The 18,831-nt window shown below is 35.1% G+C and overlaps 1 protein-coding gene across 1 annotated transcript in view; it reads right to left on the bottom strand.

The window, feature by feature from the left end:
• Positions 1-17,945, bottom strand: part of LOC117331580 — a 51,859-nt gene extending 33,914 nt beyond the window's left edge. Inside the window, exon 1 of the mRNA XM_033890386.1 lies at positions 17,750-17,945. Within this exon, the coding sequence (XP_033746277.1) occupies positions 17,750-17,846 (97 nt within the window). The 5' untranslated portion in view covers positions 17,847-17,945. The remainder of the gene's footprint in view (positions 1-17,749) is intronic.
• Positions 17,946-18,831: the final 886 nt, after the last annotated feature.

Raw genomic sequence — 18,831 nt, 5'->3', positions numbered from 1 at the left:
TACAGTGTACCTTGTACATATTTGCTTTATGATATCAATTATAATATAATGACATGACAGAACAGGTCATTTATGAGATAAAATAATGTTTTGTGAGACTCATGAAGGACACCAAAGACCAAAAGAATCTTCATGGTTGAGAATTGAGAATTGAATACAGTCAAGCCATATGGTAAAATAAACTGCAACACACAACTTGTTTCTTATTGCAAACATATAGGAGGCGCCAGACGAAACCAATTTTTAAAAATCAAATAAGTCATGAACATGTATAACTTAATGAACTGTACATATTTATTTGTCGCTTTGATTGTTGTAGGCACAGTTGATTACAAGATACTGGTGGGTAATGAAGACATCGAAGGAGTGAAAGAACTCTGTACTTTTGTTCAAGTTAATTCTGAAGTAGTCACTGTATTATAACAGGATATGGGTGAGAAGAGGCTTAGAAAGCCATCCACATATAGGGAAGCTCTGGAACTGCGGAGAACTACTTCACTACTGGTACTAAAATAATCTACAGATAGCCTACACAATGGCATAGTAGAGCAAAATTTGAGTGTGCTTTTTTCTGTCTCACTATCAGGTCTACGTACAGAAAGCGTATAAAGGATAATATTTACAGTAATCAAAATATTTGAAGAGAAATACTAATAGGTTTTGAAGGCAAAAGTGAATTTCAGTTCGAAATTCTTATAGTTAGCCTGAACTCATATGTATACCAACATTTCTTGTATTTTACATGCAACTACACTTCTTTAAGAAAAATATCGTAATGTATACATTTGTATATCCAATGTAACTTTGGTAATTAAAGCAACATGCATTACCTTGCTGGGAAAAATCTAGTTCCACTTGATGTATTTTGTTTACGAAATATATTCCCGAATTAACCGATGTATTGATAATTATTGATTTTTATTTTTGGAAATATTTATAAAACACTGATATCCCATCCGTATTTCACATGCAAAAAAAAAGTAATAAAAATTTTGCAAAGTAATTATAACCTACCTGGCATCATGCAAATGATTGAAAAAATGTCATTATTACCACAAACATAAATGCTCAGAAACCATAAAATATCAACTTTGAAAATATTTGGGTGATAAAATTCTTCGGGCAATTTTAAGGAAAGTCCGAGTTATTATTGCGATAAAAACCAGTTAAGCCTGGTGTCATCATATCTAACAACTAGTAGGATTGTTAAAGCATTATTCGTTTGTGGTATGTCCATTTATATATTGAACATTTCGTTCGCACTATTTGTGCGAAAGGTGAGTTTATTCTGTAATGAGGTACCATATTCAAAGTAAAATGGAGTGAGCTGTTAGAATTTGATGAATTAAATTCGGTTCTTTGCAGTTTTACATTGATGCGAAAAACATGAACCATGGTTGTGTACGACAAACATTCAGCTTCAACACCCGTTCTTATTTCTTCACAATTGGTTTAGTCAATAAAAGGACATGTTGCTCATAGTAGCCTTCACTCATAGTCTGCCCTTAATTCATTGTTATTGTTATTTCTCGTCACGTACTTTAGGGTATGGAGTACGGCGTTTACATTTAAAAGTGTACAAAGAAAAAATAGTTTCAGTCTGTTACGAAATGATAGCTGAATTTATACTATATTGATTGATCGAAAGCTATTATAGTTTGCACATATGTTGGAAAATAGGGAGTTTGAAAGGAAGATTCCTTATAATATTATCAAATAACCTTTTTTGTACAATTGTACAGTTTCAATTATTCACTTTAGCTATGTTAAGTTTCAACAAAATGTAATCGAGTACAGTACTACATGAATAACATTATCGTCAAAAAAGGGTGTTAACGACTGAACGTAATGTAAATTGTCAAATTTAAAGTATGTTTTTCCGATAATCGTAACCATTGACAAGCTCAAAAGAATTTGTTAATAATTTCTGAACCATTTTTATTATCTTTTTTTCTGTGATTGTTCTATCTTGTAACAAATGTTCTTATATATATGAATTATATTGGTGATTATTGCACATGAAATACGTACCATTTTCCAGTGACATTTAAGAAATGAATACTCACTCGTTGGGTTGTTACTATCATAAATCATTACTTATCATTAATGCAATGAAAACAAATACTGCAACATTTAAAGCAATGAACATTTGGAGTTTAAAGCAATAGATTGGTCAAAGATTGTATAGGGGAGGGACCATACAATAAAATTTGACTAATATATAATAATCTGAAATCTGATAACAAAGGGAAAATATGATAATTTTAAAAGAATTTAAAAGGATATTACAATTTAGGATTGAAATAGCTTGCAAACAATTCACTTTTCAAACATGTCTCATATGTTTTGCAAAATTGTCAAATGGCTGACAATTCATTTGCAATTTAAGATAACGCATGCTACATCCGTGTTATTATCTATAGGACTAAGGAACACTATAAATGGGACGGACAGGCGAATGGAGAAGTCCTAGTCTTCCCTCATATTTCACAATTTGGTAAATCATAAAACTATAAAGTATAAGCGATTTTTAAGCCGTAAAATCAAACAGGTACTGGCATATCATTTTAAATGACAATCATGTATTTGCTCTTTCTTATAATGCCGATGGAACACAAACATTTTAAACACAAGAACATAATCATGCAAATCATATTCCGTGCGTAGGTTGCAAGGTTGACAATTATTGATAACAAGAATTGTTTACGGAAGGACGGACGAGCCACGGGTCACGGACGAATGGCGAGTTGAATAGCCAACCAAACCGAACCATCACATTTTAAAATCAAAATTACTATTTGTTTTGTAAGCTTAATAATATCATGATTTTTTCAGAAAAGTCACTGCACAAATATCATCTTTTGATCTCAAAGTCTACGCAAGATGGAAACCGCAACACCACTGAATAGCTTTCACCATGTCATTGCAAAAGACATCTGGATTCGAGTACCCCCACCAAATGCACAACACTAGACCACATGTGTATGCGGTGGGGAACTGTTGAGTACTTCCGAAGCTTATTTCTAGCTTGTTAGAGAATCATAAGGCGGTACAGTGGAGGCACCAGTCCAAAAGGCCAGTACGTCCTCCAACCTAACGCCAGTGGTCCCTCCTATATAATAAACACAATGAATACATTCAACTGCTGGTGACTATGCATACGAAATAATGCAAGTTAACACTTCTTTGAAAGCTCAATATTGACAAAATATTTTATAATGCAGTATGATATTATATTAATCCCGACAGTAATTTTTCAGATATGATATAGTTATGAAGACACGCATTTTTCAATAGTACATAATGCCAAGTAAGCAACCCGACAACTAGACAATATGAGGATTTTACCCCGACAATATAATACTCTATGCCCGCTATTAAGCGTGTTCATAATGTCGTGTTGTCTAGTTGTCCGGTTTCTATAAGTTTGTAAAGTTATTGATGGAGTATATTATTTATGGATTTCTAAACCCTGTAGCACGTTCTTAAATATAATACCTCCACAGTCAGCCAGGAATGCTTCAAGACAGTACATTGCCTGGTTATCAAGGCTCCGTTTGTTTGAGCCCTCAAAACTAAACTGAACCTTGTACATTTTGCTTGAGGTTTCTAAATGATAGTGGTTTGTTCCCAAGTTTACAGAAAAGAGTCTTGAAATCATCCGGTGCGAGCATGACTGCATCAAGCAACCTCCCGACTCTGATGAGTCCCTTTCGGAATTGGTCAATCTCTGTATACGTACATTATTATTTATTTATAACTGAAACAAGAATTTGAATCGGCTTAAAATCGATGCTGTCATGCCATATACATGGTATAAAAATGACGACGACGTTTGTGCGTTGATTTTGATTGACTAATACAGAAAACAAAAAGTGTTTTCGTTATGATGGGTATATCTTATTTTTATGATACATTTTTGATAAATGTTACCTTTGACGAAAGTTTCCAAGAGTGATATTTGCAGTGGCTTAAAGTACATGAAATTTGAAAAGAAATGTTCTAATATGTGGACTTTCAGTCAAATGACTGGGTGAAACATATTATTAGATAATATCAGATGACTCAACTAACTTGCTTAGTTAAAAATGTAATCCTGTATAACAAAAAATGTACGCTGTGTAAAAAAATGTTCGTTGTAGTCGTGGTTGCTGTGGAACAATGGATATAAGAATAAATACATTTGGTGTACGCAATATTAATAGTTTCAATGTTAACCATGCATTTCTGTACTAATTTCAAAATAAGCTCCAAACCATGGAAGAAAGTACCAAAGAAGAGTTCATGTTATACAATACTAATTTTTGGTATCTACAATAATGATTATATCTTAATATTGTTTCATTCTTCAATAAAGCTTGTATAAGCCTTTCCCTGTCCGCTATATTTCTGTATGGCAAGGTGGAAAGCCCGCGGTCACAGCACCAGTCCGATATATCACTAAGAGCTTGTCGGTAGTGTTCTTCTGTCCCTGCTTGTTCTATCTAGGACGGGGAAATAGGCAAATGACACAATCTTATTTGCATTTTATTCATTTTGCATTAAATTACGGGTCATCATTTATGGAAAATATTTTCTCCTATCCGAGCATTGCTTCAAATCCATTCGATACTTTATGACTAGCAACGATTTAAAGGAATGGTATTTCATGACTAGTAGCAATAAATAATAATTAAAAAAAAAACAATCTGTAAAGTTAAATAATCCTGCTCATGGACAGGACACGCGACATGCACATACAGTGTATTTTTTGTAGACTAGCTTGGGTGAAACAACCCAATGGTTTCACTTGGTTTGGTTTTATTTTGCTTTACGTCCTGTTAACAGCCAAGGTTATTTAATTATGTTTCCTGATTTTGAAGTGTAGGAAAGTCGGAGTACCCGCCAAAAATCTCCAGCCTGCGACATGTACCTTATAACAGTCCCACATGGTTCTCGAATTAATGACCAAGAGTTGGAGGGATAGTTGGTCGAGACACCTTAACTACTTGGCCACCATGGCTCCTAAATAAATGGTTCTATTCTCCTGATATTTTTTTCATGGCTCTCCTTGCAAATCTATATTTAAATTGTTAATATATTGTCCTTGTTTCATCGATTTTAAGTTTGGATTATGTTTTCCTTGTGCTGTCGGTATTACTTATTTGAAATTGAATGGGGGCGTTTCTGATAAACATTGGGTTATGCGTTCCTCTTTGATATGCATATATATCTATTTGAATAAAGAATAGAAGACAAATTAATTACTGAGTACCTGTGTTTTCTTGTTGAGATTTGATGTGACTCACTTCTATTTATCACCCATTTGTATTTTATCTACACCATTTATAAACTAATAAGTCTACACAAAACATACACAATGAAATGTATGCCATAACAACAAACAATTTAATGTATGATGTATGCTATAAAAACACAAAACTCTGATACGTACCTTTCCCTTCATATCTCGTAACATGTTTAATACACCACAGCAAGCATGGGCATATCATGCATACCGGAAGGCGAAAAGACGATGTTTAGCGGGGCGCCATAACGATAAACAGCGTTATGGCGGGGCGAAAAGACGCTGTTTAGCGGGGCGCCATAACGATAAACAGCGTTATGGCGGGGCGAAAAGACGATGTTTAGTGGGGCGCCATAACGATAAACAGCGTTATGGCGGGGCGAAAAGACGATGAATAGCGGGGAGCCATAACGATAAACAGCGTTATGGCGGGGCGAAAAGACGATGATTAGCGGGGCGCCATAACGATAAAGAGCGTTATGGCGGGGCGAAAAGACGATGATTAGCGGGGCGCCATAACGATAAACAGCGGGGCGAAAAGACGATAATTATCGTCTTGTCGGGGCGAAAAGACGCTGTTTATCGGGGCGCCAAAACGATAAACAGCGTTATGGCGGGGCGAAAAGACGCTGATTAGCGGGGCGAATTAACTCGCCCCGCTGATTAGCGGCTTCACGTTTTCGTTATTTCGCGTTGAGTTGTGGCGTCTTTTCGTTATGGCGCGGCGCCATAACGCTAATTATCGGGGGCGAAAAGACGAAGATTATCGTTCTGTCGGGGCGCCAGAACGAAACAACGAAATGGCAGAAATCAGCCACCATATATACCTGCCTCATTAAATCAGTTATATAAGATACAATCCGTCCCCCCCCCCCCCCCCCCCCCCCCCCCCCCCCTCCCCTACTTCCAGGTCAATATTTACCTGTACATCAAGCGTGATTAATTACAAGGGTGTGACTTACACTGACCCCAATAATGACCCCTTCCTCCAAGTTTACCTTATAAGGTGTGAAGATCTGGACAGGTGTACACATGCTTATCTAACTAGATTTAAAGACCCCCTTAATTGTTAGATGGAATATGGTCATCACACCTTACCTTTACCAGGGTCATAAAGTACACTTTTGAAATTATATGATTGTCCCAGGTATCCCAGGTTGCCATAAAATGATGAGAACTCCCAAGATTTGAAATTTATTTGACGCGTTGTCATGCTCATTTCCATCAATTTAACTCTACCTAATAACTAATATATAAAACGTCCTTTATGCAGACTTTGATCCTGGCATTTTTAACTTAATGTTTATAATTTATATTTCAATTTCATGCATTTCCATTGTAAACAAAACAAAATCTCCAAATTGGGGAAATAAAGTTTGATGATATAGTAGTAAAAAAGCTTGTTACAACACTAAAAAATATACAGTAAATGGTCAAAATAATATTCTTAAAACAAATTTTAATATTTGGAGTAGAAAACATTCAGTCAACTTCACATTTGAAACCACTAATTGATACTCAAATATACCTTTATGAGTTAACTATTCTTAATGATATCATGATTACTATTACTTTATATCTCTGGTAAGTACATAAGTACATGTATGTATAGAGTATAAGAAGTCAATATGTATATCACCATAGATTAATATAATTTTCATGTATGAGTTAAGCAAATACAAATGTACTTATCAAACTTTCCATACACTAACGTGTCATTTTAACGTCATTTTTTTAAAGTTTGAACATTTGAATTTATGATTTTATAATTGTCTTGAACAACCATTGTACATTCATGACCTATATCTGTTACATAAAATGTATGAGTGACACTCCTATAACATATAAGAGGCCGCTGGTCGGCTCTTTTTTTTTTATGGGATATGATTTTGCCGATGGCACCTGTCAACAGTATCTTGCTGTGTAAAACCTCTAACATTGTTGGAGTAGAGTGACACATACTATGATATATATTGAATGAATGGGAAAAGAAAATGATGTAGTTCCAACTGGTCAGTTTTACAGGTAAACTGTACATAGGTTGCTGCCCAGAGGCAAATTGTACCTCAGGCTGTGGATTTGTAATCCTATTTCCTGGACGGGAAAAATGTGTACTAATAACGGGTATAAGGCTATAGGTTGGTTTTTGGAAGTGGTGAATTTACATTCATTATACCTTTGGGAATTTCACTGAAATTATTTTTTTTTACTTTAATCTCTTTCTTTAGAATAATTTTTTTAAAGCAATGTCTTTATATTTTTGAATCAAACAAGAGAACTGCATCATTTCTTAATTTGTTTTGCATTATTTTTTTCTGAACTTATATCATTCAACAACCTGTATTTGTAGAGCTATTTAAATTACACTGCGAGCTGGAAAGTTCCTGAGGTCCTGTCACTCTACTACATGATATCAGGGATATGTCCCTGGTCATAATAATTGATTATTAAAATAAGAAAATTTCAAGATTTGAAATTGATTTCGGAATGAAATATTGAATAACTTCAGCCTGTGTTGTTTGATGGGCATAATTTTGAAAGATCAAATTTAACTATTCAAATGATTTGCTTCATCTCACATTATCAATAAATTTTTTCAATTAAATTTTTAGGTCACCTAAGACAAAGTCTCAAGTGACCTATTCTAATCGCCTTTTGTCCGTTGTTGTCCATCGTGCATCTGTAAACAATTTACATTTTTGACTTCTTCTCCAAAACCCCTAAACAAAATTCAATGAAATTTGGCAGGAAGCTTCTATGGCTAAAGGTTAACCAAAATTGTAAATTATATGGTCTCTACCCCCCAGGGGCCTGAGGGGCGGGCCTAAAAAGGGTCAAATTGACTAAAACTTCAAAAATCTGCTTTTCTACTCTCAGATATGGTGGAATCAAACACTCTTCATAGATGGAAGGGTCTTAAGGTGCTTTACCAAATTTGTAAATTTCATGACCCAGGGGTCTCACATTTGTCCCTGGGGAGGGGGTAAACTTTACTATAGTTTATATAGGGAAATCACATTTTTGACTTTTATTTGTTTGATAATTTGTAATTGAATTCATTCTAATTTGGTTAAAATGATCAGCATGGGATGACAGTTTGATGACATGCACATATTGGTCCTGACTGACCCCCAGGGGCTGATGGGCGGGGCTAAAAAGGGCCAAATTGACTGAAATTTCAAAAATCTTCTTCTCAAGACCCAAATAAGGTAGAATCAAATACTCTTCATAGATGAAAGGGTCTTATGGTGCTTTACTAAAATTATGAATTTCATGACCCTGTGGTCACACATTTACCCCTGGGAGGGGGTAAATTTTATTATAGTTTATATAGGGAAATCACATTTTTGACTATGATTTGTTTGAATTCTATTGGAATTCTTTTTAATTTCGTTAACATTATCAGCTTGGGATGGCAGTTGATGATATGCATTTATATTGGCCCTTACTATCTCCCAGGGGCTGATGGGCAGGACTTAAAAGGGTGAATTTGATTGAAATTTCAAAAATCTTCTTCTCAAGACCCAAATAAGGTAGAATCAAATACTCTTCATAGATGGAAGGGTCTGATGGTGCTTTACTAACTTTGTGAATTTCATGACCCTGGGGTCACAAGTTTGCCCCTGGGGAGGGGGTAAATTTTACTATAGTTTATATAGAGAAATCACATTTTTGACTGATTTGTTTGATTTCTATTGGAATTCATTTCAACTTTGTTAAAATTATCATGATGGGATGACAGCTTAATGGTATACACATGTTGGCTCTGACTGACCCCTTGGGGCCTCTGGGCGGGGCCAAGTACTGAAGTAGGGTCAATTTATATATATATATAAATTAACTGAAATATTTCAAGTCTCAGGTGACTATTAAGGCCCATGGGCCTCTTGATCACTTATTTGATACAACTGCAGCAATTGTTAGATATTTTATTAAAACTGGTATACACTGCTACCATATAAGAGGTTAAAAACATTTATTTATTCATACAGTTTGCAAACAAATTGACATCAATGATTAAATGAAGCTGAATTGATATTTTTATTTTCTGAAAACTATTTTGTTGTCTTTATGTTTTAGATAGCTTCAACATCCAGCTCCAAGAGGGACACCAGCTGTAAGAACTCCTGTCAGCTTCAAGTCTTTAGGTAATCACACATGTCTTGTAACTTCATAATGATCTTTAAAAAACACTTATTTAATTGGACACTAAACCAACTGCAGTTTGTTTGATCACTGTTACCTTGACATCAAGCTCATAAAAAATGTGATAATGTTTATAAATTTTCTATGAATAATAAATATGAAACATCAATGTGTAAGCACTGACTTTGACTTTTCCAACGTCCAGGTCAGTTTGGTTTCTTTTCATGCCCTGTTGAAAGCCTGGCAATATCATTTAAGGATGTACCGGGTTTTGGAGGAGAAGGAACGCTGGAAAACTCAGTGTTTAATCCGCTGATCTCTGGTCAGTGCCAAGTAGCTGCCCCACTTGGGTTTCAAACTCACAACAGAGAAGCCTGAGGGGCAGGTCAAAAAGGGTCAAATTGACTGAAATTTTGAAAATCTTCTTCTCCACTCCCAGATAAGCTGGAATCAAATACTCTTTGTATCAAATACATAGATGGAAAGGTCTTAAGGTCCTTTACCAAAATTGTGAATTTCATAACCCTGGGGTCAAGCGTCTTCATTGAGAAGAGGTAAAATTTACTATAGATTATATAGGGAAGGTATTTAACCTCTGCTTATAAAGCTGTATGATACTGTCATTGCAATGATTCTGTGATTAATTCTCCAAATTAATCCATTTTGAAAAGTAATGTAGTCATATTATTGAGATGTTGATTATCATCTCATAATTAAATATAATTCATCATGTGTGAATGTACCATGAAAACCAATTTTGATTACTTTTTTCTCTTAATTTTGTTTACAGAAGGGAAACTTCAACAAAGGTGAACATCTGGAGAAGCTGAAAGACATCTGCAACATGGTGAAACTGTTTTCTGCTTTTGGCAAGTTATAGGACTGGCATTATTAACAGACAGTCAGTTGCAGCAGGCAAGGCTCGGCAGTTTTAAAACCCATGTCAACAGTGTTAAGCTTCAAGGAAAAAGATTCAAGGAACTGTATATCATATGATTCTGTATAAATATCTCCATGCAACAAAAGTGATTTCTGGAACTAGAAGTAATGACGTTGGAGAGGCAAACAATATAAATAAGACAACAGTATCTCGGTCTTGTTGAAAAAGTGATGTTTTTCTCTATACGAGTGATTATGCCAATGATGCAAACGCCAAGGACATGGATAGTGGTTTTTAATGTTTATATACATGTGTAGTGATCTGTATTACCATAACATAAACTGACATTATAAATTGTAAGTTATTGGAAAAGTCTTATTTACAGTGTATTTTTTTTTGTATGGATTTACTTTACGTGAGCAAGTATTAAATGAATTATATTTTTAATTCTAAATGACAAATTTTCATCTGGTTATTATTGATTAGACTTTAAGATAATATGCCCATTGGGCATCTGACATTGTTCAGTTCGGTTTGCTTTATTTTGTTTACAGCCAGAGTCATTAAAGGGATGTCAGGTGTTGAATGTATAGAGGAAAGCCTGAGTACCTGAGATAAACCAAAGACCTATGATCAGTGCCTGGCAATTGTCCAATGTGGGTTTCGAACCCGCAATCCAGAAGTGAAGGGTTATAATGGAACAATGTTGGGACACATTAACCACTCGGCCACTGCGGACCCTGACATGACACATTCTGAGTTGTAATAGAATTGTTTGAGAATTATCTAGTACATTTCTAAATGAATTCTAGAACAATTCAAGACTTTCTCAGAAATCATGTGATTTACGCATGTGCTCTTTTCATGCATATTACACACGTAATTTACATATGAGATACGTGTGTAGCTCTTTTCGTCTCCTCCACATGCATATTGATTCGCACGATTCTCGCATGGCAGATTTTACATGCGTGTAACGCATATGATACGCATAATTTACGCATGTATCTACACATGATCCACGCACGTGGAAATTTACACACGAGACACATGCGTATTACGCACGATATTCATATGAACTCAACGCACGATTTACGCGCGTGCTCTTTTCTGCTTAACCACGCATGTAAATTTCCATATGATTTTCATGCGTTTTACGCATGTGGCACATGTGTGGCACTTTTGCCTGTGTATGTAAAACAGCATTTTGTTGGAAGAATTCAAAATTTTGTGAAAAAAGTTAACATTGTCACACTAAAATCGTTTGTTTAACTATGGAGGATACACATTCGTTGAGAAAATTGACTGTTCACTTAATTTCGTGTATGCTTTCCATTTGTATCAACAATCACTTCAAATATGTTACGATCAGATTGGAGAAATATGGAACCGAAAAAACTATGGCGAAGAGAAAAGATTTGTAAAAGTGTTCAACCTATGCATCGTGTAGAGAGTCGCTTCATAAAATCGTTTTCATTTACCACCTTTTTCGATTTGTTTTTACTGACATGTAATAATCATGAACATCTTATCAAAATTTTATTCAATCATTTATTTGTTTTATTTATTTATTCATTTTTTTTTTTTTTTTTTTTTGTATTCTTAGTTTCTTTGAGCCTAACACCGTACACTTTATAATACAAATATTCACGTTTACAAAACCTATTTGTTGCTTTAAAAAGCCGAAACGTCATTCATTGTTATTCATATATGTTGAGACTTAATTCTAATACTGAAACCGAAGAATTTATTTTTCCAGGTTTACACAAGATCCGAGGATACATTCGAAGTGTGGAGGGTATACCTAGTTTTTAAACATCTGGTCTAGGTGACTTTTGTAAAGCTATACAAGCTGTATAAGATGACAATAAAGACCACATACCATACAGCAATGACGGTCATTCTTAAGTTACACATAATTTCAGATAAAACTTATGTCATGCGTAGTGAACTACCTTTGTTAAAAACATCACGAACCTTTATAGTCAATATATATATATGTTCACCATTCTGTTTAGAAATGTTTTATATGGTATGGAGTTTCTTCAAGTACATTATTATTTTTTAATTATAGGCTACTATCCAGATATAGAGAGGGTTTTTTTAATCAAAATCTTTTCACATTTGTATAACAACAATATAAAATGTTGAATTCTCCTCTGGTATTCAGGTATCATAAAAGTCTTTTCAAGTAAAACTTAAATAAATATGAAAAAGTATTTTGTTCAAGAAGTATACAAAACCTAATGACATTGGATATTAATTGGACGTCATATAACAAGTAACAAGCTGTAACAAGTTAATGTTATGTAACTCTAGACATGTTTATTCAACAGGTAAAAATAAAAATATTAACAGGATAGTAAACAGCATTTAAAATAAACAAACTGTATGAAAACAGATTAATACATAAAGGCGTTTTTAAAAGATAAATGTACAACTGATAAAATTACACTCCATATATCTAAGTGAGAGTATTTTTTACATTAATTAGAATAGGAATACTCTGACTGACCTTTGACAACACTGTTTATTCTAACTGTATATAATTTTAAGTAAAACAGACGTAGTTCACATTGATAAAACCAATCATCAAACTTCTGCAAACGATTTATGCATTATATGATTTTTTTATTTAGCTTTAACAAAGTATTGCCAAGCAAAACCTGCAAATAAATAAAATTTTGTATACTTTAGACTCTTATTTTATTTTACTTTATGCATGATAATTCTAAACCTTAATGAAATTTGTATGCTTCAGTTTTTAGCGACAAAGGACCAAGGTGAGCTTATGCTATACTCCGTGGCGTCCATCCGTCCGTCAATAATTGACTTCTACTTCTTCTTAACAGCAGATCGCAATTTGACCAAATAAGGTCAGAAGCATCCGTATGGGGTTGGGAATCAAAATTTTACAAATGGTTTGGCTGATGTTTCTTATTTTGTACAAATGGTGGGGCTGATGTGTACTATTTTATACAAATGGTGGGGCTGATGTGTACTATTTTATACAAATGGTGGGCTGAAAATGTCCTATTTAATACAAATGATGGGGCTGATGTGTCCTAGTTTATACAAATGGTGGGGCTGATATGTCCTATTTTGTACAAATGGTGGGCTGATATGTCCTATTTTATACAAATGGTGGGCTGATGTGTCCTATTTTGTACAAATGGTGGGCTGATGTGTCCTAGTTTATACAAATGGTGGGCTGATGTGTCCTATTTTATAAAAATGGTGGGGCTGATATGTCCTATTTTATACAAATGGTGGGGCTGATAATGTCCTATTTAATACAAATGGTGGGCTGATATGTCCTAGTTTATACAAATGGTGGGGCTGATGTGTCCTATTTTATACAAATGGTGGGCTGATGTGTCCTATTTTGTACAAATGGTGGGCTGATGTGTCCTATTTTGTACAAATGGTGGGCTGATGTGTCCTATTTTATACAAATGGTGGGGCTGATATGTCCTATTTTATAAAAATGGTGGGCTGATATGTCCTAGTTTATACAAATGGTGGGCTGATATGTCCTAGTTTATACAAATGGTGGGCTGATGTGTCCTAGTTTATACAAATGGTGGGCTGATGTGTCCTAGTTTATACAAATGGTGGGCTGATATGTCCTAGTTTATACAAATGGTGGGCTGATTTGTTCTAGTTTATACAAATGGTGGGGCTGATATGTCCTATTTTGTACAAATGGTGGGGCTGATATGTCCTATTTTATAAAAATGGTGGGCTGATGTGTCCTAGTTTATAAAAATGGTGGGCTGATATGTCCTATTTTGTACAAATGGTGGGCTGATGCGTCCTATTTTATACAAATGGTGGGCTGATGTGTCCTATTTTGTACAAATGGTGGGCTGATATGTCCTAGTTTATACAAATGGTGGGCTGATATGTCCTATTTTGTACAAATGGTGGGCTGATGTGTCCTAGTTTATACAAATGGTGGGCTGATGTGTCCTAGTTTATACAAATGGTGGGGCTGATGTGTCCTATTTTATACAAATGGTGGGGCTGATATGTCCTAGTTTATAAAAATGGTGGGCTGATGCCTCCTATTTTATACAAATGGTGGGCTGATGTGTCCTATTTTGTACAAATGGTGGGCTGATGTGTCCTATTTTGTACAAATGGTGAGGCTGATATGTTCTTTTTTGTACAAATGGTGGGCTGATGTGTACTATTTTATACAAATGGTGGGGCTGATGTGTCCTATTTTATACAAATGGTGGGCTGATGTTTGTTATTTTATACAAATGGTGGGGCTGATGCCTCCTATTTTATACAAATGGTGGGCTGATGTGTCCTATTTTGTACAAATGGTGGGGCTGATGTGTCCTATTTTATACAAATGGTGAGGCTGATATGTTCTTTTTTGTACAAATGGTGGGCTGATGTGTACTATTTTATACAAATGGTGGGCTGATGTGTTCTATTTTATACAAATGGTGAGGCTGATATGTTCTTTTTTGTACAAATGGTGGGCTGATGTGTACTATTTTATACAAATGGTGAGGCTGATATGTTCTTTTTTGTACAAATGGTGGGCTGATGTGTACTATTTTATACAAATGGTGGGCTGATGTGTTCTATTTTATACAAATGGTGGGCTGATGTTTGTTATTTTGTACAAATGGTGGGCTGATGTGTACTATTTTATACAAATGGTGAGGCTGATGCGTCCTATTTTATACAAATGGTGGGCTGATGTGTCCTATTTTATACAAATGGTGGGTTGATATGTCCTATTTTATACAAATGGCGAGGCTGATGCGTCCTATTTTATACAAATGGTGGGGCTGATATGTCCTATTTTATACAAATGGTGGGCTGATGTTTGTTATTTTATACAAATGGTGGGCTGATATGTCCTATTTTGTACAAATGGTGGGCTGATGTGTCCTATTTTATACAAATGGTGAGGCTGATGCGTCCTATTTTATACAAATGGTGGGGCTGATGTTTGTTATTTTATACAAATGGTGGGCTGATGTTTGTTATTTTGTACAAATGGTGGGCTGATGTGTACTATTTTATACAAATGGTGGGTTGATGTGTTCTATTTTATACAAATGGTGGGCTGATGTTTGTTATTTTGTACAAATGGTGGGCTGATGTGTACTATTTTATACAAATGGTGAGGCTGATGCGTCCTATTTTATACAAATGGTGGGCTGATGTGTCCTATTTTGTACAAATGGTGGGCTGATATGTCCTATTTTATACAAATGGTGGGGCTGATGTGTCCTATTTTGTACAAATGGTGGGCTGATGTGTCCTATTTTATACAAATGGTGGGCTGATGTGTCCTATTTTGTACAAATGGTGGGGCTGATGTTTGTTATTTTATACAAATGGTGAGGCTGGTGTGACTTATTTTGTACAAATGGCGGTGCTGATGTGATTTATTTTGTACAAATGTCGGTGCTGATGTGTCCTATTTTGTACAAATGGTGAGGCTGATATGTCCTATTTTGTACAAATGAAGGGGCTGATATGTCCTATTGTGTACAAATGGCGGAGCTGATGTGTCCTTTTTTGTACAAATGGTGGGGCTGGTGTGTCCTATCTTGTTACAGCACCACCATTAGGCAACAGTTGTGGGATTAGATTGTAAGATTGAAATATGTTTCTCTTTCTAGCTTCTCTACATTTCCGAGCATGATGTACCCGTTTGAAGCATAGCAGGTCATCTGAGTTCACAGTTTTGTCCTATTTCTGTGTTCTACTCAGCAAAACCATTTACCTTCCATATCTTTCTTATTTCCATGTTTACATTAGGCAATATCTTAATCTCTTAAATCTAGTCTCTCTCTTAGATTATGTTCCTTACTGCGTTCTATAACGATCATTGGGTAAATGACCATTCCAAACAAAATTTCAAACGAAAGTAAATACTTTGAGACTTGATAAGAAACTACTTTAAGGTTCTTTTTGGGTCACTAAATCTTAGTCTTTTGCACAACGGCTTTTCACAACTTCTCTATGCACTACTTTGGAAATATATACATGAAAAGCACCAATAAAAAAACAAAATAAACTCATTTAAATAAGTTTCAACACTTGCTTATAGGGACCAACCAACCAATTGTTTTCCCATAGACTTTAGTGTTAACGTTTTTAAGTATTTCCAGAGACATATATACAGAGAGATTAGTAACATCGCTATTTCCCCGTACACATAGTGGCTCCCTTTATTCGTGACCACTCAAGCATATCCCTTATCGAGAGCGTCCCTGTCTCCTATCAAACACACGCGAGCGCAGGTAAATCGGGCTATGCGCATGTGTGTATCGTAGTATTGGAACTTATTCGACATGTTCTGGTTAATCCGCCATTACGTCAGACCAAAACATCGTCATTTTAAATACACACAGAAAGCACATCGTTTTATTTTGGCCACTACAAAAGTTACCACATTAACCAAAAACTATAATACCTATGGGATATAGTCTTATTGATCATGCACATTGTTGCCATGTATCCGTATTTTCTAAAATCCATTGGGTCCTATTCGACATGTCCAAGTTTTGTAATTAAGCAGCCATTACGTCCGACCAAAACATCGTCAGTTTTAAACGCACACAAAAAGTACATTGTTTTATCTAGGCCACTACAAAAGTTACCACATAAACCAAAAACTATCATACTTATGGAATGTGGTCTTGATTATCATGCACATTGTTGTCATTTATCCGTATTCTCGAAAACCCCATAGGGACTTTTCGAAAATTGGAGATTCCCGCCGATCTTTCCTGCGTTGTGCTTGACTTTCATACTCAAAATACAAACACTTGGACAGCAAATTGTGATATATTTCATATTTATGACACTTCTGCAATTTGATATTAATAAAATTAAAGCACATAATTGGATCTTGGTGATGATTTCAAATAGAAATTATCGATAATTATGTGTCTGGTTTTCAAGTTTTCTCCAATATGGCGTCTAGTGAAGACTGAACCGAGCGACCGCAAAGGATTGTGGGAAGGCCAGGGGCCACTATGTAAACACAAGGGCAAATAGAGAGCTGCCAATCTCTCTGTATATATGTCTCTGTATATATGTCTCTGGTATTTCATTCAAATTCTTGAATTCAATATGACAATTATGGTTTATAACAAAAGTTTATGATCTGATATTACACCTAATAAAAAAAAACCAAAAAAACAATGGGTTAAAATGCCCGTTTTCAAAGTCACTTAATGCCAGATAATATCATGACTATAACCTGTTTACCTCAACTACTGTTTCGGACAAGATAACATTACTCTTTACTGAAATATTTTGTAAATAGGAAGACAATTATCTTAAAGAAACTAAGCTTTCGCTGAAGGTAACATATAATGCTTATGCTACGTAAATTACGGTTAGGAAGGTCTAGGTACACTAGAAGTAAATTTGGGATTTTGAGTAACGCTTACCTCTTGTTTTGATCGGCAGCATCCATTTCACAGTTATATATAGCAGAAATGCTCCTGTGAAGATGAAGAACAACTTTTTTTTCCAAAGACGTGCCATGTTCCGCAATATTTTCTTTTTTTTAATATCTCCTGATACCACGGCCGTAAGTAAACGATTTAAGTAATGAGCATTCCCTGTCGATTGAGACAAACAGACACGAATACGACTTAACATACAGGGTCGTTTATAGGATAGGTTATAACCTCAGGTATCGATTTACCAATGCGTTCCTCTTCAATGCATTTGTTGAAAGCATTATATATAGTTTCTAGTTTACAACGTGCTTACAATGAAATCTAACGACGTTCTCGCCGAATTCTTAAGTTTTAAGTTTTTTGTTCATTCTGATGTTCTACAATGTTGGGTATTACACCAAAATGTTCTACGTAAAGGTTGGAAGTTGATAAAGTTGTGTCAAGGTGACATCGAATGTGAATGTGACCTTGTGGGGAGAACTATATTGTAGGTTGTATCAACATCAGTTCATCAGATCGCTAAATAGTAATAATAACAAACAAGGAACAAGGAACAAGGAAGAAGCGAGAGCGAGCATTTTCATCGAGGGTTATGTCGATGAGACCACCCGATACCTGCATTATTTTGTTGATATGCTCTAGAGCATGGTCCGGCCCGATTGCACAAAACGGCAATTGGTTCTTATTTACAACCCAGCTTATGTCCAGTTCTCATGAAAATGACCCGATTTGAAAAATAAATACGAATCATTCATTTGATTCACTATTGTTTGAGGAAGTAAAGATTTATGGATTTTCTGTAAAAACGCCCGATAATCTTATCCAACATATTCGCACCTTGACTTGTAAATGAAAACTTTTTTTTCATTTCTTATTAGTTTTGGTTGCGTATTCCGAATATCTATATCTCGCGTAATATTAAAGTAAATTGTAGGCTGTTTCAGTATTTATTTTGTAGTTATATCAATATCAGAAACAGCACTTTGAAAAACCCTCCAAATTCAACATCAAATAGCACTTAAAATGCTTTTCTTTCAATCTTCTTGCCCATACAGACTGTATAATTA

The sequence above is a fragment of the Pecten maximus genome, chromosome 7 (genome assembly GCF_902652985.1).
Source record: "Pecten maximus chromosome 7, xPecMax1.1, whole genome shotgun sequence".
Lineage (NCBI taxonomy): Eukaryota > Metazoa > Mollusca > Bivalvia > Pectinida > Pectinidae > Pecten > Pecten maximus.
Note: the sequence above shows the minus strand (reverse complement) of the source record. Positions and strands in the feature narration are given on the sequence as shown.